General features: G+C 44.3%; 1 protein-coding gene across 2 annotated transcripts in view; it reads left to right on the forward strand.

Annotated features, from left to right (window-relative positions):
- The window catches only part of PPP2R3A (protein phosphatase 2 regulatory subunit B''alpha), a 54,618-nt gene extending 43,340 nt beyond the window's left edge, over positions 1 to 11,278 (forward strand). The window contains exons 8-14 of one of the 2 annotated variants that reach the window (XM_054166429.1): positions 481 to 637; positions 2,585 to 2,633; positions 3,354 to 3,443; positions 3,816 to 3,991; positions 4,502 to 4,620; positions 6,644 to 6,750; positions 10,883 to 11,278. In XM_054166429.1, the coding sequence (XP_054022404.1) occupies positions 481 to 637; positions 2,585 to 2,633; positions 3,354 to 3,443; positions 3,816 to 3,991; positions 4,502 to 4,620; positions 6,644 to 6,750; positions 10,883 to 10,979 (795 nt within the window). In that variant the 3' untranslated portion in view covers positions 10,980 to 11,278. The remainder of the gene's footprint in view (positions 1 to 480; positions 638 to 2,584; positions 2,634 to 3,353; positions 3,444 to 3,815; positions 3,992 to 4,501; positions 4,621 to 6,643; positions 6,751 to 10,882) is intronic. The other variant, XM_054166430.1, reaches the window with a different exon arrangement.
- Positions 11,279 to 18,643: the final 7,365 nt, after the last annotated feature.

Below are 18,643 nucleotides of genomic sequence, written 5' to 3' on the forward strand. Positions count from 1 at the left end.
GGAAGAGACCTTCAAGATCATCGCGTCCAACCCATCAACCAATCCAACACCACCTAAACAACTAACCCATGGCACCAAGCACCCCATCAAGTCTTCTCCTGGACTTGCTGTTGTAAATGATTCTAAGAGTTACTGTTACAGGTTGAAGCTGTTTCACGAGTAACAGATCCCAGCTGAGACAGCAGTTGTGTTCCTGTTTGTCTGCCTTCTCCTTCACTGTAGCTGAAAGTTAGCGTAAATTTTTCACAGGAGTGGCAGAGATACCTGTATACATGTGTTAGCCAGGATGGCCAGGCCAGATGCTCCACAAGTACCTGGTATGGAATACAGCAACAGAATCTTGTTTAGGGAAAAAAAGACTACAGTTTTGGAGTAGCTCAGTGCTGTGTTCACCCAACTTCCACAGAGGTTGGAGGACTTTGGCTGCTGAACCACATCTTTGTCTTGGTTTAACTTCCCATTTTATTTGTACTCTTTCAGACTCTTGCTCTCTTGGAAGAAGAGGATGACATAAATCAGATCACAGATTATTTCTCCTATGAACACTTCTATGTTATATACTGTAAATTCTGGGAGCTGGATACTGACCATGATCTTTACATCAGCCAGAAGGATCTGGCTAGGTACAGTGATCAAGGTATGCTGCCTGCAAGCTTAGGTAGCACAAAGCAGATGGGTGAAAATAGAATGTTCCTAATAAAGTGGAAAGCTTATCTCTAATTTGGTGCCTCAAAAAAATGTAAATTGAGCCAGTTGCAGGAGCTTAGACATGGAGAAATACAGTACAAACTTTTCTGTATGAAGAGCCTGAGAAGGAGCTTCTGTTTGTAAGTGGTTCATTGCCAGAAGGACAAGATGAAATAATGTCTTAAAATCTGCTTATTATTTGTAAAGAGTTTTGCAGCAACTTGGAAGTAGAAAAAACAAGGGTCAGCCTGGGTGAACTTCAAACATTGTTGAAAAGCAATCTCCTTATGTGTGGAGAAATTCTGAGTCCAGTGAAGCTTGGTGAATTTCAATTTGCACATGCCCTCTGAAGACTCTCTAAATTCAATGTGAAACTCCCTTCTGCAAGTAGATCCTATGAGTTTTCATAGGTTCAAGGGCCATGCTAGGTTAATGGAATACAAACCCACAATGGGCTACAAAATCCAAAGGTGCTTGTTCTCTATGTGTTGTGCTAGAGGCACTCAAGTCAGCTCTTTTTAGGATTATCCATGTTGCCCATGTGCTTACCTGTTAGGACTCACAATGTAATGTCTTGGATGAGATCTTGAGTTACTGACTATCATGTTTAATCCTGAAGAAAAAGCTGCCTTGGATTCTTCCAAGTGATTGCTGTACAATTGAGGAAAGCAGGTCTAGGACAGAGAGGCAGATTTGGTGAAATGGGATGTTTGGACACAACATGTGACTGGAGGTGATGGGAAAGATGAAGTGTGTAGTAAAGCACTCTGGTGTGCGGGGCTACAAGGATCTGGAGGTGTCACAAGCTGTTAGTCATTGCTGGAGCTCTGGGATTAGCAACAGTGTTTTGTAGGAGTCAAGATCCTAGTGGGCTGAAATAAAAAAGGAGAGGGATGTGAAAATGATGCTGTAGGTATGTGTGTGTCAGAGTGGTGTAGCATCCCTTGTGTCCTGAGCTCAGGTGTTTATGGGAAGGCCATGGAGGTTCTGGGTGAGTGGAGCAATCACTGCATTTAGGAGCACTGAAAAGAGGGTTGGATGGAGTGAAAATGGAAGAGTATCTGACTTGGGATAGGTGATAGGGGAGACTTGGTCCCTGCTTGGAGGCCGGCGTATTTGTTGCACAGGAAGCTTGAGAGCACAGGGTGCTGGGGAGACAAAAATAGGAGTGCTGTGGGCAGAGTGAAGGAGAGAAGCCATCAGTGTAGTGCTGCAGCAGCCTGTCAGCACTGGGGCAGGGAGAGCTGAGAGCTGCTGCAGGTTGCACCTGCCTGGCTGGTGTGTCGTGAGTGATGGAGAACATGTAGAAGGAGCTAAGGTGGGGGTCTGAAGGAAATGTCACCAATCTGGGAGGGGGAGGTCAGTGTGTAAACCCTGCTTAAGACTGGTACTTGCTGCTTGGCTGGTGGCTCTGCCAATAGTCTATCCCACTCATTTCCTGGCTGGCAAAGCCTTTCCCCTCACCTGGAATGATGCGTGGTTTTCATTGTCCTTCCGTGCAGCAGGATTGCCACTGCTTGTGCTCTGCCAGGAAGTGTTTGGTAGGGATTTGATGTGTGACTTTTGCTTGATAATTGGACTTTTGTGATACACACTGAAACAATCTCCTTCAATTAGCAGGATTTGCTTGTGTGAGAAATCTTACAGCAGCAAACAGGAGTACCACTGCCTGTGTCCATGAACCCAGATAACAGACAGTTGCAGTATTTATGGGGAAATAGAGTATTTGGGAGGATGTAAAGGCAGACACACTCAGGGGATCATCTTTGTTTTTTACAAAGAGACCAGTAAAGTGTTTTTTTAGCAATGGGAAGTAGCTTTGTGTGGCTTGAACAACTGGTTGTACTTACTCATTTGACACATAGTTTCATTTACACCATGTTTTCTTTGTTTCTAGCCTTATCAAACAGGATCATTGAGCGAATATTCAGCGGTGCTGTGGTGAGGTGAGGAACAGCATACTGGTCAGGGATAGAATGACAGACATTTCTCTCAGGCTGATTAGAAATGCAAGATACTCTCCAAAAATCTCCACTGATCTGAATGGCTTTCAATGTGGTGCTCCAGTTGAAGCTACCTGAAAATGGAATGAGACTTCCCTAAGAAAGCAAATGAGAAAAGAAATCCCATACAATCATCACTTACAGACCTCATTGTAGAAAAAGCTGGGCATAGCCAAAGGGGATGTGCAAGCAGTATGTGTTTGTGTCCCAGAGTGACACAGGGATAGCTGGAGAGCACTGCTTTTAAGTCTCCAAACAGCCTAGCAGTTATTGTGGGAAGGGATGTGGTAGATGAGCCTTAACTCTGCAGTTGCAGCAAGGCAGCAAATACTGTGCCTGTTGCCAAGCAGACAAGGGCTGGTGCTGTGGAGTGGGTATTCAGTATCACTAAGGTTGGAAGAGACCTCAAAGATCATCGAGTCCAACCTGTCACCACAGACCTCATGACTAGAGTAGGGAGGACACTACTGCCCACTGCAGGCTTGAACTCACAAGCTTCCCATTAAGGGTCTTATGTGCTACCAACTGAGCCACCACGGGTAACAGTGCCCCACTTTCTCTCAGCAATTATGTGGGGCTTTTGAAAAAATGTTTGATAACCTTTTGAGTATTTAGCTGCCTTGTGGTTTGGTGATGGTGGTGTTTTTTCCACGTGTCTTCCAGAGGCAATGAAGTTCAAAAGGAAGGCCGCATGACTTACGCTGATTTTGTGTGGCTCCTGATTTCAGAGGAAGACAAAAGGAGTGCTACAAGGTCTGACTGATTTCTGTGGCTTAGTGAAAGTATGGAGATGAGCAGATAAGATTGTACAAACTTCTGTGGCCTACTGCTTTCTACAGGAGATGGCAGCTTGGGTTCCAGTGATTATTAGGAAGAAAACAACTTACTGTCAACATTTGGTCCAATAATTTGTGTTTCCTGGGGACAAAGAGCAGAGTTTTCATGTATTATTAAATGGTTTTGCTAGTCATCAATCCCTTTAAGTTACCTCATGCCAGCCTTTGGACAGAAGAGCATCAGAGGATGGGGGAAGGGGAATGTGCCCTGCTGATTTCTGCTGTGTGGATATCCTAGTGCTGTGCTGGGCTTTCACTAGTCCTGTCTCTCTCTTTTTTTTTTCCCTAGCATTGAGTACTGGTTTCGGTGCATGGACCTGGATGGGGATGGAGTGCTCTCCATGTATGAACTGGAGTACTTCTACGAGGAGCAGTGCGAGCGGATGGAAGTGATGGGTATAGAACCACTGCCCTTCCATGACCTGCTGTGTCAGATGCTTGATCTTGTTAAGCCAGAGAGGGAAGGTAAGTCCTGTTTAATAGGAGTTCCATCTTCTTTGACCTCAGGTGGACCGAGGAAGTGATAGCATAGTGAAACCCACTGGTAGGTGGAGCCTTGTGTTAGAATCACAGGGCTGAAATTACTGCACAAAGTCAAGGTCTAAACAGTGGCTATTGTGCTATAATGTTATGCATCAGAAGGTCCAAAACACTGAAACAAGAGACCTTGTGACTTAACTTGCTGGAACTGGAGCAAGAAGCCTCATATATAATCCAGCCACGGGACATGCTGACTGCAGAATCCCCCTTCACATTCTTCCATCTTTCACAGGAATGTGGAAAATCTCCATCCGTATGTGCGATTTAAGCCTAACAAGCAGACTCGTTTATTGAGTGGTGTTAAAATCTTTGAATGACTTGGGAAGAAATTTTGTAATGTTCTGGCATACTGGTGTTACAATGAAAACTTCAGTAAGACTAAGTAAGAATTAAGTAACACAAAACTCTGTTTGTTGGTGTTTTTTTTTCCTCCAGGGAGAGTAACCTTGCGAGATCTGAAGAGGTGCAAGATGGCTCATGTGTTCTACAACACCTTCTTCAATTTAGAGAAGTACCTGGACAATGAACAGAGGGATCCCTTTGCAGTGCAAAAGGTATACATCACTTTTATTTTTCAGGTACAGGCCTTCTCAAACACATCTTTGGAATGCTGCTTGGGTGTAGGAAAAATCCAGCTGGAGATAAGAAAACTTTTTTCACAAGTAGGCCAGTCGATCACAGGTTGCCCAGGGAGCTGCACTGGGAGGCAGCATGGTTCCCTCAGTTTAGAAAGATGCTGAGAGATTCAGAATCTGAGATCCCATTTGTCTGTTCACATCCCCTTCACAGCTGCAGTTAGCTACATGTGAAGGGTCATTAAATACCTGAGTTGGACACTGATCCTTAAAGCAGCACCTAGGTGTTTTCCATAGCCTAAACAAAACCAGAGAGGCCTTTACAACACAGAAGCCAAGGCAGATGAGATACCAGCTCTGTGACCAGGCCAGAGGTGGCAGACTGGATGTAAGGTTTGGATGTTGCAGATGGTGTCTGGTTATCAGCCTGGCTGCAATGTCATTCGTCCTCCTCTCTTCCCAAGCAGAGAAAATACAGGAGGAAATTGTGGCTTTTGTCTTTTTCAGTTGTTGCTCACCACTAGCTCTGGGATGTTCAGAGACTTCAGTTTTGTCAGCTGTTGCTATGAAATTCCTCAATTCTGCCCCCCTTAACATTTCCAGTAAAACCAGATATGACTACAGTTTATCTCCCAAGAACCTCTTATCTGGTGAAAGTGCAGTGAAATTGAGGGGATGCCAAAACCACCTTTGATTTTCCCCCAGCTGTTCCCACCTAACCTCTAAGGGAAACTTTGTGGTTCCATGATTCAAGGCTTAAATATATCTCAAGCCAGAAGCACCCTATTTGTTTGTTTAAACTAAGTTATCATAAAAGCAGTCAAGTGGGGCTGGGGTTTAATTTATTTTCCCCATTTTGTAGTAAAGGGCAGGGAGCCAAGTGTTTATAAAGATAAAGAATCATAGAATTTATAAAGAATTTATAAAGAATCATAGAATCAATAACATTGAAAAAGACCTCAAAGGTCATCAAGTTCAACCTGTCACCCAACACCTCATGACTACTAAACCATGGCTTCAAGTGCCACATCCCATCCCTTTTTGAACATCTCCAGGGACGGTGACTCCACCACCTCCCTGGGCAGCCCATTCCAATGGCCAACAACTCACCTCTCAAACTTGCCTAAACTTAGCAAACTGTGAAAAGTTCCTTAAAAGATAAGTTACAACTAAGATTTCATTAAATAGTTAAAAATCTTAGTGATTTAAATAATGACCAATTTGCACTGATGCAGACTTGCTGAGCTAGAGCAAAGCACAAGTGTGGTTATTAATGTTGAGCAGTTCAGAAATGAAGCAGACTCAGTCTGTTGGCAGCTCAGGCCCCAGTCTGAGCTTCACAGACAAAGGGATGCATTCTTTCATAGCCATTTCTATGCAGGTGCTGGGATCGTTTCAGATAGTAGTGAGCCTTTCAGTTCAGGCAGTTTTTGACTAGCTGTCCACAGATTGCGTTGGGTTGGAAGGAACCCTCAAAAGCCATCTTGTCCAACCCCCTGCAGTCAGCAAGGGCATCTCCAACTAGATCAGGCTGCCCAGGACCACACCAAGTCTGATCTTGAATGTCACCAGGGACAGGGCCTCAATCACATCCCTGGGCAGCCTGTTGCAGTATTTCACCAATCTCATTGTAAAGAATTTCCTCCTGACATCCAACCTAAATCTACCCTGCTCCAGTTTAAAACCATTGCCCCTCATCCTATCACTACAAAAACAGTCCTTCCCCAGCTCTCCTGTGAGTCCCATTCAGATACTGAAATGTAGCTGTAAGGTCTCCCCTGAGCCTTCTCTTTTCCAGGCTGAACAGCCCCAGTTCTTTCAGCCTGTCCTCATAGGAGAGGTGCTCCAGCCCTCTGATCATCTTTGTGGCCTTCCTCTGGACCCACTCCAGCAGGTCCTTGTCTCTCTTCTGCTGGGGGCCCCTGTTACTACACAGTTCCTTACTGTCTCTTTATGTGTAAATAGCTGTAGAGAGATGTGCTTGACTGTTTGGTCTTTTTAGGACATTGAAAATGATGGCCCTGAACCCTCTGACTGGGACAGGTATGCTGCGGAGGAGTACGAGATTCTCGTGGCTGAGGAGTCTGGGAATGAGCAGTTACAAGAAGGGTAAGCCCCAGGGACACAGCACTTGGCTCCCACTGAGGTTCAGTAGGAGCATGTACCTGCCACTTGGAACAGAGGTAGGGGATTAGTGGAGTTAGCGTTTGGACTCGGCCCGGGAGCACATGAAGCCTGAAACAGTTGCTCCCCAAAGGCAGTACTGGTAGATTTGTCACAATGGGCTGCTTTGTGGGCAGCCATTTGACTCTGCTACATATACTGAAGTAAGGAAGATAGCTGGGGGAAAGGACAAAGCCTTTTTGTTTTGGCAGCCATACAAAAATAAAGATCAAATGACTTTTGGGGGTCTTGGCCATGTATGGCCCACGTCACACTGTCATAGATTAGAAAGTATAACTCTGTTACATTTATTATACCTAGTGGAGACCTTCTTTAGCCAAATTATTTTACTTTCTGCCAGACCTCATGCCTGTTACTGTGTGTTCCTCATAAGCTGTGTTTGAGCCAAGTTTGGTGAGACCTTTTCTTTAAAACACTGCAATGGAATCATAGAACCATACAATTATTTTGGTTGGAAGAGACTTTTAAGATCATCCCTACACTCATTTTTGCAGCCAACTGTAAAACTATGGACAGACACTCCAACTATCATTAGAGTCAATGAATTCAGGCAGAGCAGTTGCTCCAGAACCATTCTGTGTGCAAGGGCTTCCTGCAGAGGCTCCTAATAGAGAGACTATAATTATCTGTTAAATCTGTGTCTGTATTAGAATCTTAAGAGTGTTTCTCTGAAAGGTTACAGGTTAATAAGACAAACCTCCAGAAAGTGCTTACCCCATGCTAATCCTGCATGATTCAGGATTTCCTCCGTTCTTGAGCAGTATTTGTAGAGCCATTAAAGTACTGAGAAGAGTGCATAATTTTAAAACTTCCCACACTGGAAATTGCTTGGGATAACAGTAGCACCTACTAATTAGCCACAGAGCTTTGCAAAGCTATTGAGACCTCTGTTTCCATCTCTCCCTGTGATGTGCATCCAAACAGCTATGGGCTGTTCCCTCATCTCCTTTGAGGTGCTTTGCCTTTTTGTGGCCTTCACAATGGAAAATGAGGTAACGCAGGATGGAAGATAAAATTGCTGTTTCCCTGCAGCTGCTTTACAACACCTGTGTCCTTTGCACAAAAAAGAAATTGAAGTCTGCCATCAAAGCTTTGCAGGACCATGAGTCCCCAAATTCACCAAAACCAGAGGAAAAGTGGCAGGTGATACTGGATTTTTGAAGCCTCTCTGAAACAGCTCTGTGTCTTCCTGTAAAGAGCATGTCAGCAACCTTGCTACTTGCTTTTAAGAGCCCCTGAAAAGCTCTGTAGTCATGGCAGCAGGATTAGATCTCATTTGTGGAGCATAGCAACAGACCATGCAGGAGAAAAGGAAAGGAGAAAGAAAAACAAAGAGCTGGACACCCAGAGAAATTTGCCAGAAACAGGCATTGAGTTTCTGCACAGGCAGTGTTTCTGCTGTCCTTTGAGGATAACAGAAATGGGGAGCAGGGACAGAACCAAGACAATATGAGATCTATTGGAGACCTGAAGATTTTTGGCTAAGTTAGGTGACAGAATCTGAAATCTGCTATTTGTCTTATTAGTACATTTGAAAGTAACCACTATTCAGCAACTGCCCAATTGTCACTTCTGTGACAATACCCTGTCCATAGCTTCTCTGGATGGAAGGTTTGTAGAACCACTCATTGGCTGGCTGGCTGCAAGCTTGCCCATAGGAGATTAGTGCTCCTGTAGAGAAATCCCATCAAGATACAGTGGAACCTCAGAGTGACTTTAGGGATGCTACTGAGAGCTGCAGATGACAAAAATAAGAGAAATGTTTTGTCTTGCTCAAGACAAACAGTGAAGCATCGTGTTTCACTGGAAGCTTCAGCTGATCTGAAAACTTCTCAGCCATACTCTCAGTATGAGACTGGAGGAAGAGAGTCAGTTTCCTGGTCAATGTGCAGGTGTTGTTTGAAGGCTGAACCAACAGCTGAATCTGACCAACACAAGCTCTTAATGCTGATAGAAGCATTGGCCTTGCAGCAATCCTTGCTTGTTAGCAAGCCAGGCTATGGTTGCTTTGGTCACTGTTCCAGAAACCAGTTTGAGCCAGCTAACATACATGGAAGCCACCCCTGCTTTCATGGAAAGAGATCTTTCACCAGAGGAAGAAGCCATATTTTATCAGCTGTTGATAGGAAAATCCCCTTCACCTGAGCAACAAGGAGCAAGGCGACAGTGTGGAGCAGTCCTGCTCAGAGTTGGATAGGTGGTACAAAGACTCAGGCTCAGGTAAGGTTGGTTTAGGCAGCTTAGACCATTTTTTTTGACTCACTCATGCTCCCTCTTAGCTCAGTTACTCACTTTCATGAACCAAGCAGTATAAGGAAGGACAGAGAATTTGTTGGAGTAATTTGCCTTCTCAAAACAATCTCAAGTTGCTATGGCTAAGCCTTGAGGAAAGGGTGTTTAACCTACATGAGCCCATGGGACTGTGGAGTTTTGCAACTGGCCTGCAAGGATAGAAGGTGATTATCTTTAGTGCTAATCTGATGGAAAAGCTATTCCATGGATGCTTCCTAGCTGTAAAGGTGACAAGCAGTTTTTTTCTGAGGGGAAAGGCAGGCACTGTTGAGCCTTAAGGAGTAAAATAGTAAAGTGGAAAAGAACAATGGCAATCACCTTTTGAAGCAGACATGAGGAGGTTTAGTCTAGAAGCCAAAGGCAAAGAAAAACACCACAGAAAAGGGGTCACATTCTGTGTATAGGAAAAAAGGGGATAAAGCTAACAAATTGATAAAATTGAAAGGAAAAGGGACACAAGAGCAACATTCCTAAGAACAGCATCCAAATGGAAATAAGTTTTCCTCAGCTGCATCATCTTAAACCAGAAAGTCATTGGGGAATCTGAGGCAGGGACAAAGATGCAGAATCCTCTTCCAAGTGGGGAGCAGAGGGCAGGCAGGGCCACACAGGCTCCCACCACCTGAGCAGAAAGAGGGCATAGTGTCCTTTCGTGCATGATCAGAACAGTTACTGGTGAAGGATCCAGACCATTGTCTGCCTTCTCCCAGTTATGCAGAGATCCAGAAGGTGGCAGAATTACTAAGCAGGTGCTTTCCATGGAAGAGAAGATACCAGTGCTGTTTCATTCACACAGAGATCACCAGACTATAGCATAGAATCCTTCCCACAGCAGGAAATAGATAGTGATAGGCTCCAAGTAGTCACTAGGTTAGCAAAGGGAAAAACAGCACAAGATGGGGTAGACAATTCTCTCTTGACACCACCCATGCTTGGCTGTTGAAGGAGATAACCTTGTTGTAGCACAGTTTGCTGAACAAACCAGAGCTATGCCTATGCTTGCCATTGGAACACCTGCTGCAACATTTCCTTCATAAGCAGCATTATTTTCATTGCTTTTAGAACAAAAAGATGGGTTTGAATTTGGGAGACCTGAGAAGTAAACCTGTAGTGTGCTGAGTCTGGAGGGAAAACATCTTAAAAACCATCATTTCTCAGGAATAGGAATGGTAGGAGACCCCCAAAGCAACATCTTCTGCTGTAGAGCATGGAACCCAACTGGCTGGAGCTGAGACTACACTGCCAAACCTCCTCAGGCTGTAAACACTAAACTTCAAACCATGTGAGAGAGGAACACGACAGCATGGCCATAATTGTTTTCTGTGGATATCAAGATGTACCTTAATCCAGAAGGTGCTTTGGAAACCAGGCGTTGCTGTGCAAGCATGAGCAAGCCAGCACTCCTCTAGGGCCTGGATGGGTGGCTGGACAATTTCATTTTGGAACAGTTCAGAACTATTGAGGCTACTGTCAGCTACTGACCATTGCTACTGAATCTGGATTAAAATTCTATTGTAGTGGACACCAGAGAAGAGTTGTTCCAGAATTTACACATGAGGATGGATGGGAGCACAAGTTCTTGCCAGCTGTCAGAATACTGGTTATTGCCACACTGTTTTCAGTGCCTAACAAATACCCTTCTGGAGCTTAACATCTTGCATACTGCTGTATTTTAGCCAGCTGCTTTAGCAGTCACTGAAATAACTGATCTGAAAATGCTTTCACTAAAATACAGCTTGTAAAGACCTACCTTTTATTTTTGCAGATCATTTGAAGATGACTATGACACAGAAGAAGTCTTATCTCCCCCTGAAACTGGAGACAAGTCAACTAGTTTGTCTATCTCAGACATCTCAGCATAAAGACATGGAAGACATTTAGTGGAGATCTTTCAAACTGGATAGCATTCAGTCCCAGGACACTTAGGGATTTTTCTTCAATCTGCCATTGGAGCAACGTGCTTTTTGTACACTGTAACCTGAGAGCCCTCCTTCTCTTCCTGTGTAATTGCAATACAGTAATTTCTATCAAAAAGGCTTTTTCCAATGTGTTATCAGGCACGCCCATTAAAAATGGTGACTGCACCTTGCTTGCTTTGTAGAGAAATTGTTTTGTCCCCAGATGTGCAATAAATGCCTGCATCTAATGATCAGCTCTAACAACTGCAGGCAACTGCAGTGGTTGCTTCTCAGTCGGTTCGGCCTTGTGCTATTCTGTCCCCTTGACTGTCTGCTAGGAGTGCCAAAAGAGCTGCCAAATCATCATTCAAATGTACGTCCAGAAATCTTTTAAAACACAAGTCACAAAGTTCTCCTTTTTTCCCTTCTTGTCCTGGCAGCCGAGGCAGCGTGCCTGCACGTGGGGAGAGTGAGGTCCCCTTGTGGCTTTCAACCACAAGCTCTTACAGTTGCTGCCAGACATATTTTACTGATGTGACTCTGTGGGCAGTTAAAGCACAACATGATGCGAGATTTCTCTAAGAATTTGAGATACAGTTAATACTTGTACGTATTCTCCTGTGCATAAGAGGCTCTTCCTCAGGCTGGTGTTTTGTCTCTGCAGAAGTGTTTTTCTAGCCTATTTATAAAAAAAGACATTTGCTGTTGGGCTGTGGTGTTGAAATCACTGTCTGTGTGTACCATTTCCGTCCATGCCCTGAGCTCTTCTCTTGCATTGCTAACCTGTAGCCTCCTCCAAGAGACTAAACAGATCATGAAGCAAAAAGCCAACTCCAACCTAGTGTGCTCAATTTCTGTTATCAGATAACTCCTTTAACTGGTAGAGGAATTAGTGTGTAATATTGCCAAAATTTTATTTTCCACCCCATCTTGGAGACTAGAAAACTCTGTAACTAATGGATTCTTGATGTAGGTGCAAACATTAAACTGATTTTCCCCACAGAATCACAAGTGGTGTCTCTAGTAACAGCACAGAGCTGCTGCTGGAGCTGTTCTTCCTTGCCAGCTAGCAGCTGTCTGCGACTCAGCACCGAGGCATTTACAACACATCCTTACTCGTCCTCAGTTTTAGCCTTCACAGATACACAAAGAGATCTGGTACTTACCTTCTCCAGCTTGGGAGAGGTTTCAGCTGTCAGATTTTGTTTTGACTATCATCACTGTGCCCAAACATAATACTTGGTTGGTATGTATACACTGTATTTCTTCTTACTTCACCATGGGACTATTGAACCCTGTCTCCTCAGGACCTCCCTGCATGAACCTCTGCCAGAATACCTGAGAGACAACTGCCACTGCCAGGATCATAGCTTCCATCAGCCTCCTTGCCTCCACTGGAAGGCAGAACCTATCCAGTTAATAATGAACTGGTGGACAAAGGCACACTGTTAGTTTGGTGCACAATGGAACATGCATCTCTAGATACCTCTTAAGTGTTAATAACCAGATAAGTAATTGGCTGACCACTACAACACAGCTTCAGCTTTTCCAGGAGCCTTAGAAGCATAGCACATGCCTCCCACTGCCCAGGGAAATGCTGCTGCCTTGTTGAAGTTAGACAGGAAGTTTTCAGTTGTACTGGATTGGGGCTCTACTTTATCTGGATAGATATACACACCCCAGGATCCCGAATTTGGTATTTCACAGAACAGACCTCTGGAGATTGATCCTGCCTTATGCCTTAGCAGGGGAGGTGGATTAGACACTCAGAGCAGGTTGCACAGGAGCATGTTCAGGCAAGTTTGGAATCTCTTCAGAGGAGGAGACATCACAACCTTTCTAGGTAGCCTGTTCCAGTACTCTGCGACCCTCAAAGAAAAGATGTTTTTCCTTGTGTATGTTTAGGTGGAAGATACTTGGGAACCTTCTGGACAGCCAGGTTCTTAGCAAAGGCAGTGCAAGGTGCCATCCTTTCCATATTAAAAGAGGTAAGCTGGGAGTGCTCTACCCAGACTTCTGTGGCTGCCACAAGTGGCTCTTCCTCCTCAGGGTGTTTGAATCAAAGCTCCATCTTCACCATAACTCAGCATGGAAAAGCATTACTTGAGGGCGATTCCAAAGACCCAAATGCGGAAGAAGGAAGTGACTGCAGAAATGAACAGAGGAGGAAGTTGCACAACCACTAATTGTAACCGGCTCTGTCCGCTTCTGACCGGGAACAGCCTAGGCAAAGAAGTCCACCACTTCTCTTCACTGTCCAGGTCCAGAGTGACCTTTTACTCAAGTCTGATAAAATTTTACATCTTTCCAAAGACAGATTCCTCCAAGGAGCAGGAAGAGCTTTATTCTAGGCTGAAACGGAACTTCCATGTTATTTCGGCATTGCCAGTTCTTTAACTCCATTAGCAGCAAGTACTTGGAAGATCCAGTTTGGCAAAGGTGTAAAGCCTCATTCCACAAAAGCTCAGTAATTGGCTCTTCAAGGTTTAAACCTGGCCTAGTCCTTGCACCTCAAAGAAAAGCAGCACTCCTAGTGCCACACAGAACAATAGAAGAATTCAGCTGGAAAGGAACCTCCACAAGTCTCCCACCCAGCTTCAAAGTTAGAGCAAGTTTTTCAGGACTTCATCTGGATGAGTTTTGAAAAATCACAACACATAGTGATTCTAAACCTCTGTCTGTTACATTTCCTCCCACTATGGGAGTTCAAGGCAACATCATTTTCCAGGAAGGATGGCTATTCCCAGGGATGCATGCAAGGAGAGGAGGAGTAGAGAATGACATGAAAATTCACTAGGTGAGCAAGTGACAGCCTCTTCTCAAGCAGCAAATGTGTGCTGGGCTGCCAGCACAGCCCATGCTGGCCTGTGAAGATCTGTTGCTCCAGCAACCCTTGATGCATCCCTCTTTTGGGTTAGCATTTCTGTTCTTGCCAGGTCATACTTTGAGCCTGTTTCTGCTGTTCTTGCTCCCTCAACAATTCACCCACTGCTTCAGGAGCAGAGAGGCTTTAATTAAACCTGTCAAATCACTTCAGCCTTACATCTCACAGCACTCCAGTCTGCCTTCTTTTTGGAGAAGTCCATACTCTGGGCCTGGGAAAAATCACCTTCAAGGCTTAGCTTCAGGAATTGAGACAGAAGCTCATAGCTGCTCTGCTAAGCTCCTTGGCCCCCAACCTTCACACCCCCAAGTCCACTTCATTCTGACTTTGCCTCCTATCTCCAGCCATCAATGCCACTTCAGATGCTGCAAACCTTTAAAGCCAATTACACATTTTTCATGGTCAGACAGGTATTTTATGAGCTGGATTACTTTCTCCTTAGGAGTAGTCATACAAGTGAGCAATGGCCAGTTCTGCATGATCAGTGCTTGTTGTCTTGTCTGCTTTAGTCTAGCAACATGAAGTCCGGTGGCCTTCCCAAACCCTTGCTTGTTACTTTACATTCACAAATATTCTCTCTGCAGTACTACGAGTGTGCACATACTGGTGGAATGGTACTAGCTTGAGTATTTCTTTTTCCCTTCTAAAGCCTCAGCAGTAATTGCTGCAGTAGTTTGTCAGCAAACCCAAACGCTGCCGCAGGTCCCCTTCTGCTGGCCTGCCACCGCGCGGCAGTGTTGCAGACATGGACAGCGAGGAGAAATTCCAACCAACAGCAGGTTGAGAGAGGACACTGCAGAAGAAACTTTTCTGCTCTTCTCAACTAAGAGAGAACTTCAGAAAGCTGACTGAAGAAACTAAGGTACAGTGCTTAACCAAGTGCTGTGCTTAATTACTGAAACTAAATACTCCTGAAAAGCGCCCCCCAAAAAATAAGGTCACTGAAGTGGTGCATCAATGGTGCATGGTTTTGGAGCAGTGTTTCTAAATCACAGCATCTTAGGTCTATGCAATCAAAATTAACCTCAATCGAGAGCATGAGCTACTGAAAGGAGAACGTGACAGCAGCGCTTACCCCTTTGAGCTGATCTTGTCCTTATCCCTAGGTGATGGGTTTAGAACTGAGTATTTCGCACTAAAGGTTCTTAGACTTTGTAAAAGTAGTTTGGAGACATTTTGTGCTGGTATGGTTTTATCTTTGTATTTTTCCTTTGTATTTTCATTTTTGGCAAATAAAGGGCTTTTCAACTTAAAAGGTAAAACCCTTCTCCTAGTAGTGGGGTAGAGCACTATTGCTCACTTCATCTCCAGCTGCTGTCCCCAAATCACCTTTTCTGCTGCTGCCAACCTGTCAGCAAGCCTACCAAAACCAAAATCCCAGGCTTTCTTCTCAAAAACACTGGGGAAAACAAGTGAGCTGAACACTTACCTTCATCCTCACCACAGAGTGCTATCCCCGTGTTGACTTAGCAAAATGCTGACTCGCTTATATTAACCTGTTCTGAAAAGAAGGTGGCATCTCCTGGATCTCCTGCCAGTGGAGTGAGGAAACAAGACAAATGTCTTTTCTAATGCCATTTTCCGCAAGCACTCAAGCAGGATCACTGCAGTATTGTTACTTTATCTGTGAGACTGGCAGGTCCATGTTCCCATGTGCCTACATCCATGTAGTGCAGAGGCACTTTTTGTGGGTTTACTCAAAATACCAGAGGCACTGCACTTAAACAGTTAAGAGAAAGGTGATGGGCTGGTGACATCATAATGGCTGCAGACAGAATTACACAGCTTTGAGAGTGTGTTTCATTGGCCACACCACACACTTGGAGTGGTTCCAGCATATGAAGCCTCTCAGAACATTAGTTAGCAATGCAAGATTTTATAAATATAATGTGTAAAAATCAAATGCATGAAAAAGTATCTGGGGGTGTGAATGCTCTTATTCTGGATCACATTACAGTCTTTGCATGATTCATGGGCCACATCAGCATCACTTTTTTCTTGAAGTTCCACTGACTGAGCAGCTCCTCACTGTGCCAGATGTACCTGCCTTGGGTAGTTGGTTCCCTTCCAGGCTGCTGGCACTGGAAGCCTGCAGGCTTTGGCTAGGAATACATCCTATGGTGCTTGCAGGAGGCAGCCTTTCAGATGCAGTGATGACACCCATGGAAGCAGCTGCACAAGACAGGTTACCTGCCTGCTCAGTTTGGAATGGCGATGGCGTTCCAGTACACCGTGTGAGAATCCATGCAGGGACTCAGTGGGACAGAAGAAGCTGTTACAACCTCCCTCTTCACAGGCACAGTACAGCAGGGTTACACAAGCCAGGCAGCAAGAACATCACTTGCAGGAATGAAGTGGTATAAGAGCAGCAAGGTCAAAACAATCCCAAGTGCTCATTTCCAATCTTGTTTCCCTGTCCCTGCTCCCTCCCAGGATTTCACTGATGTATGATAGGTGGCAAGAGCCTTTTTACTCAAAACTGAAGTTTAGGTGTCTTCTCTTTCTTGAAAGAGCATCTTCTACCTGTTCAGGTCTAATTGGGCAAAAGCCCTAGACCAATTTTCACAGATCATCCAATTCAATCCCCTCCGCTAGTACAAGATCACCCAGTCAATCACACAGGAACACATCCAGGCAGGTTTGGAATGCCTCCAGAGACACAGATTCCACAACCTCTGGACAGCCTGGTCCAGGGCTCTACCACCCTCAAAGAGAATAATCTTTTCCTTATGCTTGCATGGAACCTCCTGTGTTGCAGTTTGTGTCCACTGCCCCTTCCTTGTCCTGTCACTGAGTGCAAGTTCCACACTCCTGACATTCACCCTTTAGCTATTGATAAGCATTAATGAAATCCTTCTCAGCCTTCTCCTCTAGGCTGAACAGCCCATTTTGTACCATGACCTGAAGTCCACCCCTTCCAGCAAGAGCTCTGCTTTTCCATCTTTGCAGCGCATTTTCAGGCAGGCAGACTCCCACAGCAAAACATTGATGAACTGCTCCTTTTCTAATGCAGCTCTACAAATCAGGATTTTAATAACCTTAGGAAGTTAATCACTGTCTTTGAGAGGACTGAGAAGACAGTTGAGGTATCACACTTCCTTAAGGAAAGAAATCCCCAAGCAGCCTCCTCTATACTAATGCTGGGAGCAGCTCCCCAAATCCACAGCTCCACAGGAGGAACACCTGGTCCCCAGCAGCCGGGCTCCCCACTAGCCCAGTCTAAACTGAGCTAAACTGATCTGCACGACTGCTGTCGATGAGCAGCTCCCCAGCACCTCCCCGCACTGCCCACAGGGAGCAGGTTCTTGCTGTGGGCTGCCTTGAACCGAGGTTTCACTCAACTCTGACCACAACCAGCGCCAGAAGGTCCCAGAACAGGATGCTGCTGTCAAATGGAAACAAATGCTTTTCAAACTTGAGCTACTGCAATTATTGTCAGCAATGTTATGATCTATGCCATTGCTCAGCTTGTTCGTGAACAACTAGCCAGGAGGTTGGGAAAACCAAACCAAGCCAAACCTAATTTAAACAATTACAGAATTAGTCATCAACAGACTAAGTAGCATTTAGGCAGCGAGTTCAACATATGCCACACTGATGCCCTTAGCAGTTGCAAAATAGAATTAGAAAACTAACATTTATTAAATCAATTTGAATTTTAATATACATTTCAAGAACGTGGCAGCATAAAAGGAAATGTTTTTAGAAACAACCTGAATCTACCATTTGCAGTTTTACATTAAACGATCAGGGCTCTCCTGTCAACAGTTCCAAAACACACTTGACCTAAATTCTCCAACTTTTGGTACTGTATTTTAATGCAGCAGTGAGATAGTAAAGATTCCAAAGTACTCCCACATTTCTGGAGCAAAGGTACTACGTATTTAATTTAATGAAAGTCCTAATAAATGTACCATCAACAATCTCAGCAAAACTTAACAGCTCTGCAAAAGCATTCAGAAACAACCCATGCTGTGCAATTACTCCCCCTTAAATCAGACTCCGGTTTGGCTACTTCTCTTACACGTAGTGGACTAATAAACAGATTTACATTAGTAGGTCACGATCAAACCACCAAATTCGAAAATGGTAGGATCCTTTTTGGGTCAACACAAAAATCACATACAAGTTTAACTAAATACATTTTAATAGGACATCATTAAATCTCATGAGGGCTAAAAAACACAGATCTTAGGTACTTGGGTTGGCAAATAAAGACAAGAATACTAAGAAGCATTTTCCACCATTTACTCATTATCAAAAATATTTTTCAACTCTTCTTGCAAAACAAAACCAAAACAAAACCAAAAAAAAAAAAAAGGAGAAAAAAAAATAATCCCACAACAATCAAAACCAAAAAAGTACAGACTGGACACGTACATCACATTTTTCTTCCTATGGCTTTAACCCCCCACCCTACCCACCCCACAAAAAAAGACGGGGGGAGAAACAAACCAAAACCAACAAAAAGATCTGACCACATTCACGGAAAATGACACCATGGTACACTACAAAACAAAAGGAGGTGTCATTTGTGTCCAAGGGGGTTTTGCTTATTTCTTGGTGAGGAACCATCATTGTGCATGCTTTGTGCCAAATCAAAATACACCTAGTGTTAGGTCAGAGAGTGCTGCAAGGGTCACCAGATGAGCAAGAAGAAAGATGGATGCAGAAAAGTAACTCAAAATCCTCACATACTGGTTAACATGCTGCTGAAAGAGGAATTGCCTTTTAAAACAGAAGG

Source organism: Dryobates pubescens, chromosome 13 (genome assembly GCF_014839835.1).
Source record: "Dryobates pubescens isolate bDryPub1 chromosome 13, bDryPub1.pri, whole genome shotgun sequence".
Classification (NCBI taxonomy): domain Eukaryota; kingdom Metazoa; phylum Chordata; class Aves; order Piciformes; family Picidae; genus Dryobates; species Dryobates pubescens.